Source organism: Entelurus aequoreus, linkage group LG08, assembly GCF_033978785.1.
Source record: "Entelurus aequoreus isolate RoL-2023_Sb linkage group LG08, RoL_Eaeq_v1.1, whole genome shotgun sequence".
Classification (NCBI taxonomy): Eukaryota; Metazoa; Chordata; class Actinopteri; order Syngnathiformes; family Syngnathidae; genus Entelurus; species Entelurus aequoreus.
Genome location: NC_084738.1, coordinates 34,733,596 through 34,755,382, shown reverse-complemented (window position 1 = coordinate 34,755,382; position 21,787 = coordinate 34,733,596). Strand labels below are relative to the sequence as shown.

Here is a 21,787-nt window from a genome sequence, read left to right as displayed (position 1 = left end):
CAAAACTTGTCAAACACAAGTCATCTAAGACGAACTCTCACCTAAAGTGTTAATGATTCAAAGTTCCATCATACTGTATTAAAAACTGCCTTAACTGTAAAGTGTGTCCTGAAATGTCTTTAATCTTGACTGTATTTGTAAAAAAAAAAAAAAAAGATAAACATAATCAACATCTGGTTCACAATAAGACAATAATAATAGTAGTAGTACCATGACCTACATCAGAGCTGCACTTCATAGACCTTGCTACTATGTTTTAAACTGACAGCGATATGTTTAGACTTGTGACATGTTGGAAACGATGTAAAAATGTCGTTACACCAATAAGTCTGACACAAAACCAATTTGTAAGATAGAGATCAGATTCATGCGAGGAGTGACGTGCCTGGAGGGGATCTTTTATTACCTTTCATAAAGTAAGACAAGCCTTTATTAAGAAAATGTCTTCACCTAGACTCAAATTCCCTTTGTTATACAAGTTAGTTGTTAGATCTTTATTATTTCAATAATAACTAGTCACTATTTTCACAAGTAATAGAACAAATTACAGGGTTATTCATTCAATCTTTTCATTTAAGTTCAAGTGTTGTGATAGTTGCAGGTATTCACTTTTTTTTGGGGCCAAAATACATGTCACAGTATTGCAGTTCTACACCACTGCAAACTACTAACTAAACAATAAATATATTATTTATTTTAAGACTCAGCATATTTTATGCAGTTTTTGTGTTGAATCTCAGTGTGCAAATTGTATGCTCAGTATAACACAATAACGATGCAGTGCATGTTCCATGACCCACATGTAATGTGAACAGAATGAAACAAAACTTAAATGATTGACATGTTTCATATCAACTTAAGCTACGGACTGTTTGAAAAACATAGTAACTTAGCAACAGAGTGACTCATGCGCTTTATTAATGATCATAGTGACAAGAGGACCTTTTAACAAAAACGACCTGCATGTTTAAACATGATAACACAGATTAAACTGTTCATTGGTGTGTGTGTGTGTGTGTTATTACAATTGTTACAGTGGTTGACTCTGTTTGCTCTATTAGTGGGTGCATGTCGGGGGCAGCACACCTGAACAGGCAAGACGTCTTGCAGCCGAAGCATCCGTGCTTCAGGAGAGGTTCATTACAGAAAAATGACTCTATGTTTACATGCTTCAATGGTTTGGAAATATTTCCAAAATGAATATAATCGCAACAGTCCTCAGTTCAATGAAAAATGAATTGACAGAATTTAATCGCATGATCTGAAGATGACCTTAATTGCATCAAATATTTTGCATGTCAGAACATTTCATGGTTTCATCTGTCTGTGTGCAAAGTTGTATCTCGTTTTTAATATATCCTATTCTTTGTATACATCTGGGTTTAGTTTGAATTCTCTTCACATTAAGTGTCAGCTACAATAGAAAAAAAATGCTGATAAGCCACTTTTCACTGTGAATCGTAACAGTCCTCAGTTCAATGAAAAATTGACAGAATTACTCACATGATCTAAAGTTTACCTTTTCATCAAATGTTCTGCATGTCAGAATAGTTCATGGTTTCATCTGTTTGCGTGCAAACTTTTATCTTGTTTTTAATAAGTTATATTATTTGCAATATCTACAGTTTTGGGTCTGATAAGCCACTTTTAACTGTTTCAATATTTTTTTTTTAACAATATATGTTCTTTTTTCCCAAATAAAAGTTACATGGCCTTGTGGTTAGAGTGTCCGCCCTGAGATTGGTAGGTCGTGAGTTCAAATACCAACGACTATAAAAAGGGGACCCATCGCCTCCCTGCTTGGCAATCAGCATCAAGGGTTGGATTTGGGGGTTAAATCACCAAAATGATTCCTGAGCGCAGCCACCGCTGCTGCTCACTGCTCCCCTCCCCTCCCAGGGGGTGGAACAAGGGGACGGGTCAAACGCAGAGAGTAATTTCACCACACCTAGTGTGTGTGTGACTATCAGTGGTACTTTAACTTTGACTATGCAAAAAAGTTTGTCAAGTTTAATTATTTATGGAATATAGTTACCATAAACACCCAATAAAACTGTTGCTTTTCGGCATGGTGTGGTGTTTCCAAGCCACAGAAGGATACATGCCGCTGGGCATAAAACGTGAATCACTAGCAAGGCTAGGTAGAAAAACATGTCACAAAGACAATAACAGACCTTAGTAGTAGCATATAGCTGTAAGAGCAAACATAACAGTTGCCAAGGGCAAACACGACCACCAGACTGAGTAGATGGCGAGGCAGGTATAAATAACTCTCTGATTAGACATCAGGACCACTAATCAGAGGCAGGTGCAATAAATCAGCACCCACGAAAACTATGGTAACTAAGGCAGCACTGAAACAGAGATAGACCTCCAGTATAGGACAACTATAATGAAAGCAAAACAAGTCATGACAAAAACATCAGACTTTTGACATTACTTTTACATAATGTTTTGTCTCAGGCAAATCTCATCAGTTCCGTTGAGTTGAGTTGAGTTTGAGTTTATTTCGAACATGCAAGCATACAACATGATACATCACAATTTCCAGTTGCTCTTTTCAACATGTTCAAAAAGAAGTAGGAAGAAGCAGATCTTATTTAATACTACCCCTTTTCTTTTACATAAGAGTGGCTAAAACTTTTGTTCACTTCCTGTTCTCAATTTATTCACAATATACTCCATAAGTAATCACAATAAAAATAAATAAATAATACTCGGTGAAGTAAGTTACATTTCATATAGTGAGATGAGTAAGATTATTTTGAAAATGAATGGATGGCACGAGGGCAGCACGGTGGAAGAGGGGTTAGTGCGTCTGCCTCACAATACGAAGGTCCTGAGTAGTCGTGAGTTCAATCCCGGCCTCGGGATCTTTCTGTGTGGAGTTTGCATGTTCTCCCCGTGACTGCGTGGGTTCCCTCCGGGTACTCCGGCTTCCTCCCACCTCCTGGGGATAGGTTGATTGGCAACACTAAATTGGCCCTAGTGTGTGAATGTGAGTGTGAATGTTGTCTGTCTATCTGTGTTGGCCCTGCGATGAGGTGGCGACTTGTCCAGGGTGTACCCCGCCTTCCGCCCGATTGTAGCTGAGATAGGCTCCAGCGCCCCCCGCGACCCCGAAGGGAATATGCGGTAGAAAATGGATGGATGGATGGATGGCACGATGGCGAGCGCCTGGTGGCCGGGCCTGTCCGCATGGGGCCCGACCGGGCACAGCCCGAAGAGGGAACGTGGGTCCCCCCTCCAATGGGCTCACCACCCATAGCAGGGGCCATAGAGGGTCGGGTGCAATGTGAGCTGGGCGGAAGCCGAAGGCAGGGCACTTGGCGGTCTGATCCTCGGCTACAGAAGCTAGCTCTTGGGATGTGGAACGTCACCTTGCTGGGGGGGAAGGAGCCTGAGCTAGTGCGCGAGGTGGAGAAGTTCCGGCTAGACATAGTCGGACTCACTTCGACCCACAGCAAGTGCTCTGGAACCAGTTCTCTCGAGAGGAGCTGGACTCTCTTCCACTATGGCGTTGCCAGCAGTGAGAGGCGACGGGCTGGGGTGTCAATTCTTGTTGCCCCCCGGCTCAGGCCTGCACGTTGGAGTTCAACCCGGTGGACGAGAGGGTAGCTTCCCTCCGCCTTCGGGTGGGGGGACGGGTCCTGTCTGTTGTTTGCGCTTACGCGCCAAACAGCAGCTCAGTGTACCCACCCTTTTTGGATTCGCTCGGTGGCGTACTTGAGGGTGCTCCCCCGGGTGATTCCCTCGTTCTACTGGGGGTCTTCAACGCTCATATTGGCAACGACAGTGAAACCTGGAGAGGCGTGATTGGGAAGAATGGCCGCCCGGATCTAAACCCGTGTGGTGTTTTGTTATTGGACTTTTGTGCCCGTCACGGATTGTCCATAACGAACACCATGTTCAAGCATAAGGGTGTCCATATGTGCACTTGGCACCAGGACACCCTAGGCCACAGTTCCATGATCGACTTTGTAGTTGTGTCTTCGGATTTGCGGCCTCATGTTTTGGACACTCGGGTGAAGAGAGGGGCGGAGCTTTCTACCGATCACCACCTGGTGGTGAGTTGGCTGCGATGGTGGGGGAGGATGCCGGACAGACCTGGCAGGTCCAAACGCATTGTGAGGGTTTGCTGGGAACGTCTGGCAGAGTCTCCTGTCAGAGAGAGTTTCAATTCCCACCTCCGGAAGAACTTTGAACAAGTCACGAGGGAGGTGCTGGAAATTGAGTCCGAGTGGACCATGTTCCGCACCTCTATTGTCGAGGCGGCTGATTGGAGCTGTGGCCGCAAGGTAGTTGGTGCCTGTCGTAGTAGTTGGTAATCCTAGAACCCGTTGGTGGACACCGGCGGTGAGGGATGCCGTCAAGCTGAAGAAGGAGTCCTATCGGGTTCTTTTGGCTCATAGGACTCCTGAGGCAGCGGACAGGTACCGACAGGCCAAGCGGTGTGCGGCTTCAGCGGTCGCGGAGGCAAAAACTCGGACATGGGAGGAGTTCGGGGAAGCCATGGAAAACAACTTCCGGACGGCTTCGAAGCAATTCTGGACCACCATCCGCCGCCTCAGGAAGGGGACGCAGTGCACTATCAACACCGTGTATGGTCAAGATGGTGTTCTGCTGACCTCGACTGCGGATGTTGTGGATCGGTGGAGGGAATACTTTGAAGACCTCCTCAATCCCACCAGCGCGTCTCCTATGAGGAAGCAGTGCCTGGGGAGCCTGTGGTGGGCTCTCCTATTTCTGGGGCTGAGGTTGCTGAGGTAGTTAAAAAGCTCCTCGGTGGCAAGGCCCCGGGGGTGGATGAGATCCGCCCGGAGTTCCTTAAGGCTCTGGATGCTGTGGGGCTGTCTTGGTTGACAAGACTATGCAGCATCGCGTGGACATCGGGGGCGGTACCTCTGGATTGGCAGACCGGGGTGGTGGTTCCTCTCTTTAAGAAGGGGAACCGGAGGGTGTGTTCTAACTATCGGGGGATCACACTCCTCAGCCTTCCCGGTAAGGTCTATTCAGGTGTACTGGAGAGGAGGCTACGCCGGATAGTCGAACCTCGGATTCAGGAGGAACAGTGTGGTTTTCGTCCTGGTCGTGAAACTGTGGACCAGCTCTATACTCTCGGCAGGGTCCTTGAGGGTGCATGGGAGTTTGCCCAACCAGTCTACATGTGCTTTGTGGACTTGGAGAAGGCATTCATTCGACCGTGTCCCTCGGGAGGTCCTGTGGGGAGTGCTCAGAGAGTATGGGGTATCGGACTGTCTGATTGTGGCGGTCCGCTCCCTGTATGATCAGTGTCAGAGCTTGGCCCGCATTGCCGGCAGTAAGTCGGACACGTTTCCAATGAGGGTTGGACTCCGCCAACGTTGCCCTTTGTCACCGATTCTGTTCATAACTTTTATAGACAGAATTTCTAGGCGCAGTCAAGGCGTTGAGGGGATCCGGTTTGGTGGCTGCAGGATTAGGTCTTTGCTTTTTGCAGATGATGTGGTCCTGATGGATCTTCAGCTCTCACTGGATCAGTTCGCAGCTGAGTGTGAAGCGACTGGGATGAGAATCAGCACCTCCAAGTCCGAGTCCATGGTTCTCGCCCGGAAAAGGGTGGAGTGCCATCTCCGGGTTGGGGAGGAGATCTTTCCCCAAGTGGAGGAGTTCAAGTACCTCGGAGTCTTTTTCACGAGTGGGGGAAGAGTGGATCGTGAGATCGACAGGCGGTTCGGTGCGGCGTATTCAGTAATGCGGACGCTGTATCGATCCTTTGTGGTGAAGAAGGAGCTGATCCGTAAGGCAAAGCTCTCAATTTACCGGTCGATCTATGTTCCCATCATCACCTATGGTCACGAGCTTTGGGTTATGACCGAAAGGACAAGATCACGGGTACAATGGTACAAATGAGTTTCCTCCACCGGGTGGCGGGGCTCTCCCTTAGAGATAGGGTGAGAAGCTCTGTCATCCGGGGGGAGCTCAAAGTAAAGCCGCTGCTCCTCCACATCGAGAGGAGCCAGATGAGGTGGTTTGAGCATCTGGTCAGGATGCCACCCGAACGCCTCCCTAGGGAAGTGTTTAGGGCACGTCCGACCGGTAGGAGGCCACGGGGAAGACCCAGGAAGCGTTGGGAAGACTATGTCTCTCGGCTGGCCTGGGAACGCCTTGGGATCCCCCGGGAAGAGCTGGACGAAGTGGCTGGGGAGAGGGAAGTCTGGGCTTCCCTGCTTAGGCTGCTGCCCCCGCGACCCGACCTCGGATAAGCGGAGGAAGATGGATGGATGGATGGATGAATGGATGGATGAAATAAATTCAGAATATTTATCATGGTTCTTCTTCGTTGTACTTTGTGAACACTTTAAGTTTGAAGATTTTCTTGAAGTGGATCATATTAGTACATTGTGTGATTGCTTTGCTTAATCCATTCCAAAATGTAATATACTGAAGGTCTTAAGTGTTGTACGTGCATACAAATGTTTTAAATTACATTTTTCTCTAAGATTATATTTCTCCTCTTTTTTTGAGAAGAATTGTTGTATATTCTTGGGTAGCAGGTTATAGTTTGCTTTGTGTATAATTTTAGCTGTTTGCCAATTCACTATGTCGTGGAATTTCAGTATTTTTGATTCAATAAATAAAGGGTTTGTATGTTCTCTATATCCAACATTATGTATTATTCTAACTGATCTTTTTTGTAACACCGTTAATGAATGAAGTGTACTTTTGTAGTTTTGTAGTTATATTTCTACACAATAACTCAGATATGGTAACACTAGCGAGCAGTAGAGAATATGAAGTGATTTTTGGTTCAAAAATACAGAATGTTGATGGTGGTTAGAACTTTCCAGATAGTCACTGTCTGAATTTTAAAAGTTATTTCAAAACGTTTGTTTTTTGCGGTCTGTTTGTGTTCCTTCTTTTTTGTAAATGATTAAAAACCATATGGAGATATCTGATGTAGCCAAGGCAACATACGTCACAATCGTCTCAAATTCCAAACGGCTCGTTTGAGGGAAGTTTAGAAGCAGCCGAGATTATTTTATAAATATCTCCGTCATGCCTCTATGGTTACATTTCAAGTTTTCGGGACTTGTAGGGATCCCAAATACACAAAAACATGTAACATTAGGTAAGAAAAGTTGCTTTTCTGTCATATGTTTCAACTTCTTTATCAAAGTGTCACATTAATAATGTAATTTTCCACTACATCTTTTCCTGTGCTGATTCTGACACGTCTGTTTCCTTTTTTCTGTTGAATGCAGTCCCTGTATTCCTGTCGGAGGAGGCTGTGGTGTGCAGCTGTATGTAATTAATAATCAGAGGGGTTCTTAAGCACCGCAGGTTCATTACTGTCCTATTTTGAGTGTAACCTTTATGTTACATTCTATTGCAGGGGTCTCAAACTTGCGGCCCCCAAGACGATATTTTGGGGCTCCCATCTTAATATGAAAGTCTAATGTTAGTGCGGCCCGTAAGTTTTACATGAATGGCATTTTGCAGTGTTGTGTGCAAAAATGAACGAACCTACCAATCACGGTGGGGTATATAGCTGTCGGAGGCGGGACATCGACGAGGCTTGATGCAAGCCGAGAAACATTTCTCAATGAGTGAAAGTTACAGCAGCGTTGCCATGGAGTTTTCTTCTGACTGGCTGCCTCGTTTATATTGTGCACACGCCAACGTTCATCCGAACGCGCTGCGTTCACAACCCTTCCAAAAAAAGGTATTTGAAGTTGCTACCCAGCGGGACATTATACGTATATGTCGTGGCTTACTGTGGTGGATCCCAGAAAGCAGCGAGGACAAAAGTGGCGAGTGCGACAAGTCTTTTATTGTCCACAGCGTTGATGATTCAAACAACAAAAACTACGATGCCAATAGAACAAAAAGTCAACGAGACAAAAGGCTCGGGCACAAAATGACAAAACACGATGAGCAGGCAAACAGGCGGGCCGCCGGGACGTGAAGACATGCAGCATTAACAGTAACCAGCAATAAAACAAACAAATATATAACAGGAAAGGTTGATTAGAATCAGATGTTGGTGTCCCGCAGCTCCGCCTCCAGCTTGGGCGGAAATACAAAAAACATAAGCTGTCACTACATTAGGGACAACAGGAAAAAAAACTCAAAACAGTGTTGTTGTTGGGTTATACTTGTATAGCGCTTTTCTACCTTCAAGGTACTCAAAGCGCTTTGACACTATTTCCACATTTTTCCATTCACACACACATTCACACACTGATGGCGGGAGCTGCCATGCAAGGCGCTAACCACGACCCATCAGGAGCAAGGGTGATGTGTCTTGCGCAATGAAAGTGACCCAAGCTGTGCCACAGTGGGTGTGACACGTATATATCTCTCTCTGACAAATTAAATCAAAGTGATGCGTGCGCGGTGGCAAAGTAAAAGGAACAAACTCAATGTAACCTAATGTAGTCGGCAGCAACAATAACAGTCCCCAATAACCCAGGCCAATTATAGGGTCACGCCGTTATTTGTGAGTCATTATTTATTATTTGCATTGCCTCACACGATGAACACTATTATATACAATTATGTTTCATATTTAAATTTTTGTTTTTGTTTCCATGACTAGGTTTACAACAACAACAGCACAGTGTCACTTTCGCTTCTTTTTCCAGTAACAGCACGGCGGATAACATTCCGGGAGCAGTCGCCTTTTTGCACTCGATATCCCGGCACTTTGAACCATCTACAAATGGCACAGTGGTGGTTGGTTGGTCGGTGTCAGTTTATTTGGAATATACATACGATTACAATGTAATACATCACTTATTTCCAGTTCATGTCATCATGAAAAACATGAACATCGAGCGCAAAAACAAAGGGGACTGTTAACAGGCTATTATCCGCTGACCGCCAGGCTGCTGTAAAGGAAAAAATCGGAAATGCCGTGCGTTGCGGAAATGACGTTCTACATGCATTGAGATGTTCTCCGTGCGTCAGCTAAACACGAGAGGGACACCAAGTGGAATTGAAATATATTTTTATTTATGTTTTCATCTTATTTTGTGTTAAAATAATACAAATAAACACATTTGAGAAAATTTAAAAAAGTTTAACAAGTGACGGCGTGGCGAAGTTGGTAGAGTGGCCGTGCCAGCAATCGGAGGGTTGCTGGTTACTGGGGTTCAATCCCCACCTTCTACCATCCTAGTCACGTCCGTTGTGTCCTTGGGCAAGACACTTCACCCTTGCTCCTGATGGCTGCTGGTTAGCGCCTTGCATGGCAGCTCCCGCCATCAGTGTGTGAATGTGTGTGTAAATGGGTGAATGTGGAAATAGTGTCAAAGCGCTTTGAGTACCTTGAAGGTAGAAAAGCGCTATACAAGTATAACCCATTTATCATTTAACAAAGCTTTTCAGCCCCACCCACACTCTGCCTCTCGTAGCCCCCAGGTAAATTGAGTTTGAGACCCCAGTTCTATTGAATCTCCCTGTCCCTTGCCCTGTTTTGTTTTAACAGCCTCCCCGGATTATTAATAATCAAATGTAGATACTTTTTCTTATGCTTTCTGATCTCTCTCTTTATGTCCACTACTTGCTGCACATATCTTACCAAGTCAGTCCTACACTGTTTCAATGTCCATTTCTCTGATGATGCAATTGTTGATGACTGAAGTGTTGATATCAACCAAACCTATACCCCCCCCCCTCCTCATCCCACACCCCGGATTGTAAATAATGTAAATAATTCAATATATATACTCTGATGATTATCTTGTGTGATGACTATATTATGACGATAGTATATATCTGTATCATGAATCAATTTAAGTGGACCCCGACTTAAACAAGTTGAAAAACTTATTCGGGTGTTACCATTTTGTGGTCAATTGCACGGAATATGTACTTCACTGTGCAATCTACTAATAAATGTCTCAATCAATCAATGTTTCACTTTTGCACTTTGTGTTTTGCATGTGGATTTGCTGTGTGTGACACTTTTCTGCAGGTACAGCCCCAAAGAGGCGTTCCAATATTAACGGTTTGGATGGCGGTTCATGATCCGTGTTCCAACGAAGGCAGAAAGTTTTTCCCTGCACCTTTTGAACACTGCGCCAATACCACAGATCTCGCCAAAAGGGGGTGGAGTCCTCCACCCTCTACTCCACATCAACCGCAGTGCCTCTGTGTTGCTACTTGATGAGCCCGTGACGCTCCCATGTTTATTTACGCTACTACCTCCGTGAAGGTACTTTGTGACTGGAGGATTATGGCGGTGTCAACAGTATTATCATGGATTTTGTGGTGCAAATACGGAGGCTGCCGTTCTCTGAACACGCCCCATTTCGAACCGCCAAGACCACCAGGAAAAATGTTACGTAAAATGTTTTTGTTGGGCCCCTGCGGTTTTCAGGGTTCATGGCGAATGAGCGACAGATGACCAGGTTTTGTGTTTGGTGTTTGCTGAATCGCCATGAACCGCCATCTAAACCGGCGATTATTACATATTTGGCCCAAAGGTGGGTTATTTTGCAGTCACACTGAATTAAAAAAACTGAGAGATAGGGTTTCTAATGTGTGGGATTATTAGTTTGGGCAATCAAATACAAGAAATGATACATGTGCAAACGGACTAGTTTGTTACGCAAAATGTTGGCCATACGTTTACCGAGATGGCATACAATTACCGGGGAAAATTTGGGTGGAAATATGAAAATTGGGGCAGAAAACAAGGTCCCACTGTATTTAGAACCATGTAGTTAATTGGTTGGTTGGTAAAGGTGTGTCTTCTAATACTGAGCACTAACATACTGTATCGGTTCACAATTGATTTTTTTACCCATGTAGAATGTGAATCATCTGGATTTGAAAAGGTTCACCGCCACAAAAAATATCTGCACACCAATAGCATGCAAAGATTTTTGTATTCCTGTACACGAGCAAGACTGACCTTTTGATGATCTCTTCCAGACCACTCTTTATTTTCTCCACTTCTTCCAGATTGTCCTGAGTACTTGCGCTGTCACCCTCCTCCTTCCTGTTGTGCTTCTCCAGCTCTTCACGCTGACAACGCTCCATTTCCAGCTCATACTCCAGCTAGGAGCACACCATGCAACACAACAGTTATGTATTTGCTTGGTTCATCCATCTACTTTCTACTGTTTATCATTTTTGGTACCACTTCCGCTTTTTTTTGGTTTCACATATTACATAATTTATGTAATTAATTTAGAAGGAATGCGTTGGAATTCTTCTGAGAAGGTTGCCATTATTACATAATGTGCAAAATTTAATGGCTAAATTAACAAAATAATCAAATAAAGGTGTCATTCAGAACAAGACGCAGAGTCAAGTGAAACTGAATAGCTGCAGTGGAGGGAAATTGTGGTTATAATACCTTTGCATACACTATCCATTATCGATATTTAGATATGCTCTTAAACATAATGCATGCTGTGAACTTTAGTCTCACATAGGCATGATATGAAGTACTTACATCTTCTATTTGCATCTGTAGTTGGGTTTTCTCTTCAGTTAACTGGTTCACCTTCTCCTCTTCACTATGTAGATCCTCCATCGCTTGCTGAGAGGGGGAATACAACACATCAATGCTTGGACCAATCATGACACTCGAAAGATATACTGGGATTCAAGTGTTGAAAAAACAACAACCGCACAGTACAGTACCTATGTTGGGCCAACTCATTCATTTACATGCACTTATTACTACTAATATAATACTATATCACAAAGTTGAATACTGGGTATGCTGCACACTCGCTACACCAGGGGTACTTGAATGTGTTAATAATCTTAAAGGGGAACTGCAGTTTTTTGGGAATTTTGCCTATCATTCACAATCATTGTGAAACCCATGACTATAATGTATTTTGGACTGATTTTTTTTATGCATTCTAACTCTTGAATAAACGTAAATTAAAGTCTGCTTACAACGAAGCCAACAGGAGGTCCTCTATACCGTCCATAAAACCCAATAAAAAAACATCCAAAAATGGCCTAAAATACTCCATTTACATTTCATGACTTGAATATTAACCAAGTATTAGTGATATTATTATTATAAAGACTAACACAGACAAACTATTTATAGTGGCGCCGTGATCACAAATTTGTGTACAAAGTTGACATGATCAAATGATCATCTGTTACCTCGCTTCCTTGCTCGTCAAACTTTATTGTAGATCATAAATCATGCCTCTAACCTGAAAAGTAGAAGGACGAGGACGTATTCCAGCAAGTTTGTACACTTTGACAGCCAATTTAGAACCGGGAATGGCGAGACCGACATGAAAAGACGCTTGGGTTTGCGCCCCTTTTCTTCGGAGGATTGTGAGTCATTTTTCACCAAAATGAGAATATATGAACATCCGAGCAGTCGGCAAACTAATGACAGCAGACGTTGTGCAATAAGTGATGTTCTAATATGTGTGTTGGCTCCCATGAAGTCTGCAGTGAGTAATAATCAGGGATGTTGTTGAAAAAAAAAGCAAACATCATGATAAATTTGTTTTAATTAATGCGTCACGTATGCTTGAAATGAGCAAAATACGCAAATATTCAATGTTATTATAAATCTGCCTGTTACTACATTACATACACTTACAGTACATCCTGTATATAAAACCTTGATGCAGATGTTTTTTAAGGGCTTTATAGGCAGAATAGAGCGGCTCCCACAAGCTCCATTGTAAGCGGACTTTTGACCGCATTTGTTTAATATTTAGAATACATTAAAAAAAAATACATCCGTCGTTCGGTCTTTCATAATGATTTGGAACAATTGGCAAAATTCCAAAAAAGTGCACTTTCCCTTTAAATACATTTTTCATTGAGTCAAAGGTCAATTTGTTATAGTGAGTCAAGTCATAAGCGATAATAGGTTTATATTCAAAATAAAATGTCTTTTTCAGTTAAAAACTATAACAAAACACACTAAAATAAAACAAAAGGCATTGAAAGCATAACTTTAAAAAAAAACTAAATAAGTTTGTTACTGTTTTGATTTCCCAATTAAACCTTTAACATTAGCCCCTTTTTAATTTCCTTTCAAATTACCTGGGCTTTTGAAAACCCCCACTACAATTCCACCAGAATTTACCGAGGTGAAATGTACCTCCAGGCCAGAAAAGTTCCATCTGGTGACCAGGATGTTTATTTCAGACGTTTCCAGGAACTAACTGATCCGAAAGAAAACTGCTTTGTAAAACACACTTACTCACCTGCGACGTTTAAACTGGTGTACAGCTGCAGTACATACTTACTTCACTTTTACAAGATTAATTTCAACATTTTGCAAAATGGAGGCAAAGAAGAGAAGCTACTCAAAATAGTATTAGTTGTACAACCAAAGGAGGAAGTAAGTGAGTGGAACAAATATAAATCCAATATCCACTATTTAGTTGGTTAATGCTATGACACTACTGTTTATGTTGTTGCCGTGAGCTCATCACTGACATGTTGAATTCTTTGTGTTGTTATTTAGAGATACAATGGACCATGCAGACTTGCCTGACCCTCATCCTTCTCTGAGAAGACATCTTTCTGGCTGTCTTAAAGGCCTACTGAAATGAATTTTTTTTATTTAAACGGGGATAGCAGATCTATTCTATGTGTCATACTTGATCATTTCGCGATATTGCCATATTTTTGCTGAAAGGATTTAGTATAGAACAACGACGATAAAGATTGCAACTTTTGGTATCTGATAAAAAAAAGGCTTGCACCTACCGGAAGTAGCGTGACGTAGTCAGTTGAACATATACGCAAAGTTCCCTATTGTTTACAATGATGGCCGCATGAAGTGAGAGAGATTCGGACCGAGAAAGCGACAATTTCCCCATTAATTTGAGCGAGGATGAAAGATTTGTGGATGAGTAAAGTGCAAGTGAAGGACTAGTGGGGAGTTGAAGCTATTCAGATAGGGAAGATGCTGTGAGAGCCGGGGGTGACCTGATATTCAGCTGGGAATGACTACAACAGTAAATAAACACAAGACATATATATACTCTATTAGCCACAACACAACCAGGCTTATATTTAATATGCCACAAATTAATCCTGCATAAAAACACCTGCGTGTTTGTTATGCTAGCTCCTAGCTCCTCTGCTAGCTCCTAGCTCCATAGAACACGCCAATACAATTCAAACACCTGATCAACACACACAATCACTCAGCCCAAAAGACCGTTTACCTAACCCAAGGTTCATAAAGCTTATATATTTTTAAAAAGTTACGTACGTGACGCGCACATACGGTCAAGTTATCGAATGTTTAGCAGCCAAGGCTGCATACTCACGGTACCTGATATTCAGCTGGGAATGACTACAACAGTAAATAAACACAAGACATATATATACTCTATTAGCCACAACACAACCAGGCTTATATTTAATATGCCACAAATTAATCCTGCATAATAACACCTGCGTGTTTGTTATGCTAGCTCCTAGCTCCTCTGCTAGCTCCTAGCTCCATAGAACACGCCAATACAATTCAAACACCCGATCAACACACACAATCACTCAGCCCAAAAGACCGTTCACCTAACCCAAGGTTCATAAAGCTTATATATTTTTAAAAAGTTACGTACGTGACGCGCACTTACGGTACGGTACGTGTTATGCTAGCTCCTAGCTCCTCTGCTAGCTCCTAGCTCCATAGAACACGCCAATACAATTCAAACACATGATCAACACACACAATCACTCAGCCCAAAAGACCGTTCACCTAACCCAAGGTTCATAAAGCTTATATATTTTAAAAAAGTTACGTACATACGCAAAAAAAAGCCAAAGCTGCATACTCACAGTAGCACGTCTGCGTCTTTGTCATCCAAATCAAAGTAATCCTGGTAAGAGTCTGTGTTGTCCCAGTTCTCTACAGGCGTCTGTGTATCCAAATCAAAAGTCCTCCTGGTTAGAGTCTCTGTTATCCGAGTTCTTCCATCTTGACTGCATCTTTCGGGAATGTAAACAAAGAAGCGCCGGCTGTGTACTGTTGTGGCTGACTACGTTCGAAAAATACGTCCATTTCGCACCGACAACTTTCTTCTTTGCTTGCTTGGCTTCCTTCTCCATAATGCAATGAACATGATTGAAACAGATTCACGAACACAGATGTCCAGAATACTGTGGAATTATTAAATGAAAACAGAGCTTTTTCATATTGGCTTCAATGTGGAAGGCATACCCGTGTTCGTCGGGCTACGTCACGCGCATACGTCATCCTCAGAGGCGTTTCGAACCGGAAGTTTAGCGGCAAATTTAAAATGTCACTTTATAAGTTAACCCGGCCGTATTGGCATGTGTTATAATGTTAAGATTTCATCATTGATATATAAACTATCAGACTGCGTGGTCGGTAGTAGTGGGTTTCAGTAGGCCTTTAAATTAGGGGTGTCCTGATCTGATACTCATATCAGATATTAATCCGATAAAACTAGTATCGTAATGTATCGGCTTTCATCTAGTCGTAATTAGGCAAATGGGTAAAACAGGTAAACATAGTAAGCTATAGGAGCTAGCAGCTACACAACAGCCAAGCACACAATAGCACATAAGCTGTGTAATAGTGTCCTTAATTGAACAATATTGCAGTCTAAAAAAACGACATTTGTCAATATAAACGGTTAACTGTCAGTTACAGTACATATTACTTACAGATACAAAGTTACCAAAGCAGAAGCACATTAGAAAGAATTCAGTAACAAATGAGTACACATCATTCAACATACTGCATTATGACCTTGTGGACGCCAAAAAAACAATTACCACTTCACTTCAACTTATTTCACCTTTTTTTGTTAAGTACATAACTCCACATGTGTTCATTCATAGTTTTGATGCCTTCAGTGACAATCTACAATGTAAATAGTCATGAAAATAAAGAAAATGCATTGAAATGAGAAGGTGTGTCCAAACGTTTGGCCTGTACTGTATACTCAGGGCTCCAATATCGGTATCATACCGGAAGTGAAAAAATTGTATTGGGACATCCTTAGTCCTAAACATTGTTAAACATGTCACTCCCCCATACGGCATCATACTGGTTTGAACAAATTACCTTGAACTTTGAGATGCGGTCAAAATGTAAACCACACAGATTATTTAGTCAGAAAAAAGTTGTTGGGGATAAAGTTCTTGGCTTTTGGCTGGAAAAGGGCATTACATGTTCACATTAAAAATTGTGCTAGACTTTTATATTCAAGTCCAACTGTCAGATTTGTTCCAACCTTTTAGCTAAATTTGATAACTGCCGGTCAATAATTAAGAACATGCACCTAATATTGTGTGTACTACTCATGTGAAGAACAAATGTTGTGTAAGACAACAGTCACCACGCAGCAGAGGTCGAACAGGGGGCAACATTGCTGCATTAAGAGCACTGGAACACTTCTTGCTCTCCAAAATAAAGCATTTATCTCCACTTGCCACATAAAAAAAATGCTATAAATCACCATTACATTTTTTGCAGCCGTATAGTAGGAGACTTGGTAGAAATTTCACAGTACAAGATTACGTTTAAAAACTGTGAACAGTGACGTCAATGTGTCTGATAAACAAAACCTTTTACATCTTTTCAGAATGGTATGGTATGATTTATTAGTTTAAAAAATGTTACCTTAAAGGCCTACTGAAACCCACTACTACCGACCACGCAGTCTGATAGTTTATATATCAATGATGAAATCTTAACATTGCAACACATGCCAATACGGCCGGGTTAACTTATAAAGTGCAATTTTAAATTTCCCGCCACACTTCCGCTTGAAAACGTCTCGGTATGATGACGTATGCACGTGACGTAGCCAGTTTAACAGAGGTATGGCTTCCCCATTGAAGCCAATATGAAATAGCTCTGTTTTCATCTCATTATTCCACAGTATTCTGGACATCTGTGTTGGTGAATCTGTTGCAATTTGTTCATTGCATTATGGAGAAAGAAGCTAAGCAAGCAAAGAAGAAAGTTGTCGGTGCGAAGCGGATATTTTGCGAGGGAAGTCAGCAACACAACACAGCCGGTGTTTGTTTACATTCCCGAAAGATGCAGTCAAGATCGAAGAACTCTGACAACAGAGACTCTAACCAGGAGGACTTTGATTTGGATACACAGACGCGATACCGTGAGTACGTAGCTGTGCTTCCAAACATTTGATCGCTTGCTATAACTAGCTCGAGCTAGGAGCTAGCATAACAAACACCTAGGTGTTTGTTATGCGGAATCAATTTTTGGCATATTAAATATAAGCCTAGTTGCGTTGTGGCTAATATAGTATATATATGTCTTGTGTTTATTTACTGTTGTAGTCATTCCCAGCTGAATATCAGGTCCCACCCGCGCGCTTCCAAACATTTGATCGCTTGCCCGTACGTGCGTGTCACGTACGTAACTTTGGTTAAATATATAAGCTTTATGAACCTTGGGTTAGGTGAACGGTCCTTTGGGCTGAGTGAGTGTGTGTGTTGTGCAGGTGTTTGAATTGTATTGGCGGGTTATATATACGGGATCCCGTCCATATTACCCGCTCGAGCTATAACTAGCTCGAGCTAGTAGCTAGTAGCTAGGAGCTAGCATAACAAACACCTAGATGTTTGTTATGCGGGATTAATTTGTGGCATATTAAATATAAGCCTGGTTGTGTTGTGGCTAATAGAGTATATATATGTCTTGTGTGTATTTACTGTTGTAGTCATTCCCAGCTTAATATCAGGTCCCACCCGCGCACTTCCAAACATTTGATTGCTTGCCTGTACGTGCGTGTTATGTACGTAACTTTGGTTAAATATTTAAGCTTTATGAACCTTGGGTTAGGTGAACGGTTCTTTGGGCTGAGTGAGTGTGTGTGTTGTGCAGGTGTTTGAATTGTATTGGCGGGTTATATATACGGGATCCCGTCCATATTACCAGCTCGAGCTATAACTAGCTCGAGCTAGTACCTAGGAGCTAGGAGCTAGCATAACAAACACCTAGGTGTTTTTATGCGGGATTAATTTGTGGCATATTAAATATAAGCCTGGTTGTGTTGTGGCTAATATAGTATATATATGTCTTGTGTTTATTTACTGTTGTAGTCATTCCCAGCTGAATATCAGGTCACCCCCGGCTCTCACAGCATCTTCCCTATCTGAATCGCTTCCACTCCCCACTAGTCCTTCACTTGCATTTTCCTCATCCACAAATCTTTCATCCTCGCTCAAATTAATGGGGAAATCGGCGCTTTCTCGGTCCGAATCTCTCTCACTTCTGGCGGCCATCATTGTAAACAATAGGGAACTTTGTGGATATGTTCAATTGACTACGTCACGCTACTTCCGGTAGGGGCAAGCCTTTTTTTATCAGATACCAAAAGTTGCGATCTTTATCGTCGTTGTTTTATATTAAATCCTTTCAGCAAAAATATGGCAATATCGCGAAATGATAAGTATGACACAATGAATAGATCTGCTATCCCCGTTTAAATAAAAAAAATTCATTTCAGTAGGCCTTTAAAGGGGTCATATTATGATTTTTTTTCTACATTTAAAACCCTTCCTCGTCGTCTACATAACATGTAATGGTAGTTCTTTTGTCAAAATTTTGCATAGAATATGTTTTATAAATCATCCTCAAAAACCGCTTTCTGACCATCTCTTTAGAATGCACCGTTTTGTGGGCGGTCTTATTTACGTGCTTCCACTTCGACTACATCTTCTCCTTGCCAGTCATGTTGTAGTTTTTAGTGCTTCCATATGGACTATACTGACAGACACTGTGTAAGTTATACGCTACTTTGTATTAGAAATGACAACAGCGGAGGATGCATGTGCATGTACGAGCCAGTCTGCCCCACAACAAGATGATAGAGAAAAAAGAAGGAACTTACTGACTACATACAACGTCCGACTACAATGGCGGACTCGTGCAAAGCTTTTCGGGTAAATCTCTACCATATATGGAGATACGTCAAAATTTGGGCAAATTCCAAACGGCTTGTGTGGAGGAAGTATGAAGGAAGGCACGATTGTTTTATAAATATCTATGCAATGCCACCATGGTTTGATTTCAAATTTTGCAGACTTTTGCAGAGCTCAAATACACAAAAACAAGTTCCAATAGGTAAGAAAAGTTGGATTTGCATAGGAGGTGCCCTTTGTGCACATATCTGAAAAAAGTAGGAAGAAGCATAAATCATTTAATCACACCCCTTCTACGTATTAATTACTGCTGATAAATTCACACCACAAATTGTATCTTTTAATTTTTGTTTGATTTCTTGTTTCAAATGTCACCATTTTGGAATTAAAGAGATAATAAATGGTGGTTAGCAACCGATAAATAAAAATTACATATAACGATAAAATAACATGAATAAATAAATAAGCGATGGATAGCTAAATACAATTAAAAAGGATACAGAAATTATATTGTAATAAAAGTAATTTCACAATTCAGGAGTAATTTCTGAATATAAATTAAGCAGTACCTTATCCATGATGATCAATACATGAAATTAACCACTTAATATTGTTGAATTTGCTGATGTAGTATTGTTGTAATCAATTGTTTAAAAACACTTCAGGCTGCATCAAGTCTTTGTGACTTGTGTCTCTTATATTCCTTGTCATCAAGATGATGTCATTTCTTTGACAAGTACTATTGCTTCAAGGTTCAAGGTGACTTAATGTGTACTTGAAGATAGATTTGTTTTGCAAAAGAGAAAAATGGAAAATGGCATCTACATATCCCTTAAAATAAACCAAAAGTATTAACTCAACAAATCACAACATGACAAACAGGACCAGGAAGGGAATAAATACAAGGTTACATGAACAAGTCAGAGTAAAAGTTAATAAGACAGTAAGATAATAACCACACTAAAATAATCCATCCATTCATCCATTTTCTACCGCTTGTCCCTCTTGGGGTCGTGGGGGGTGTTGGAGCCTATCTCAGTTGCATTCGGGCGGAAGGCGAAGTACACCCTGGACATAATGTCCCAGGGAAAGGTGACCTGATCTGCTCGACTTTGTTTGACAGTTCCATGAATTTCTAAGGAACCAGAATTGTGTAAGAAAATGGGACAAAGTCATCAAATGAAAATAAAAGATTAAATGCAGATCATTTACTGGTGATTTATTTCCTAACTTATCTGGATAATGTATTTTATTTACCGTTTCTCAAGTTGTAACATCGGCACATTCCAGTCACTTCATTCAGTACACTTCTATTTCAAAAAAATAATAATGGTTGGATTTTAATTTACACATACATTGACGTATTCATCAATAACGTCTTTATTATTGTGATTTTTTTTTCCAGTGGCGTAGAACTGCATTGGATAATACAGACAGGTGTTTATATGTTTTGGTTAGCTTATGCATTGCAAGTACTGCATTAGAAAGACACCGTTGTATATTTTGGTAATGTTTTTCACCACTGCAAACTACAAGAAATAGTTGTATTATTGTATTTGTGTGTGCAGTTGTAACTAATGTGGTGGCCATTATTGCATTTGTTTTAAAACCCATACCCTGCGAGTGCTGCGAGTATTGCAGTTACTGTACCAACATCAACCCCTAGGAAGAAGTCCAATGATTATCTACCTGTCTATCCTGCTCAGATGCGTTAAGGGCACCCTCCAGTTGGTCCAGGTCTTGCCTGAGGTTGTTACACTCTGCCTCCAGCTTGTCTCTGTGACGGTACAGCTGATTTGAGCGAGACTCCCCCTCCTCCAGACGGTCTGACAGGCCCGATAGTTGTCGCTCCAGCTCACGTTGGGTCTTTTCCAGCTGGACACAGCGTTGTTCCGACACCTGGGCTGTCTCTCGCTCCTGGAGGTCAGTGCACACAGTTGGTTGTGAACAAGCGAATATAAGGCGCTTCTTTGGCAATAGCAAATGACAAAAATGCCTACAAGATTATTACTATTATTAATATCTGCACTGCAACCATATAATTTCCCCATCGTGTGATAAATAAAAGTCTAAACTACCCTACCTTATCTTATCCTATATGATAAATGTCTACTGATAAAAAGTAACCCTGACTGATGCAATACACCATGTTCAAATCCTATGATTCTATAAAAATGAAACAGAGGTACCTCCATTGCTAAAAAGTCTTACCGCAAAATAAGCTGCAAAATGTGTGTGTTCCTCCCTGCAGCAAGAAGAAGAAATCCTTCTCTTTGTCAGTCAAATCTCTCCCTAATATGGCTCAGCTACAAGGATCAACAGAGTGACGTGAAGGCCTGACCTGATAGACAAGTTCAACCTTATGATAGAGCTCACGGCCGGCAGCAACCATCCATAACAGGAGTGAAAATACCTCATTGTCAAGTCTGTTCTGGTTAGCATTACTTTCTTCTGAACCATTTATCATGGGCAAGGTATTTGGACGGAGTAAATGGTACCCAAATATCAGGGAATTTGCAAAGGGTTGAGGGACCTATTTTCCATGTACAGTTTTTGTTCCCATAAAAGTACTTGTGTCTGCGCTCTGATGGCTTTCCTACATGGACACTCACCAACTTCTATTTTTGGAAAATAATACAGGGGCTACTGGGTGTCTACGAAACCCAGCACAGCACTGCTAGGTTTAGGTAGTTACTTTCCGCCACATGTATCACCTGTTGGTAAATGGTAAATGGCTAAAGTGTTTTTAAATTGTGGCTTGCTCAGGTAAATAAAACAAATGTTTATGTAGAATTTAGTTTGGTTTTCTTATCGACCATGTGGCAAACGTTAAACCATTTAGTTTTGTTTGTATGTTATGTCATACTTGCCAACCCTCCCGATTTTTCCGGGAGACTCCCGAATTTCCGTGCCCCTACCG

General features: G+C 41.6%; 1 protein-coding gene across 5 annotated transcripts in view; it reads right to left on the bottom strand.

Moving 5' to 3' along the window:
* Positions 1-21,787, bottom strand: part of LOC133655822 (myosin-16) — a 143,731-nt gene that overhangs the window by 76,742 nt on the left and 45,202 nt on the right. For 3 of the 5 annotated variants that reach the window (XM_062056364.1, XM_062056366.1, XM_062056365.1), the window contains 3 exons: positions 20,557-20,784; positions 11,450-11,536; positions 10,904-11,049 (listed from right to left, as the gene is read on the bottom strand). In XM_062056364.1, the coding sequence (XP_061912348.1) occupies positions 10,904-11,049; positions 11,450-11,536; positions 20,557-20,784 (461 nt within the window). The remainder of the gene's footprint in view (positions 1-10,903; positions 11,050-11,449; positions 11,537-20,556; positions 20,785-21,787) is intronic. The other 2 variants (XM_062056367.1, XM_062056368.1) reach the window with 1 other exon arrangement.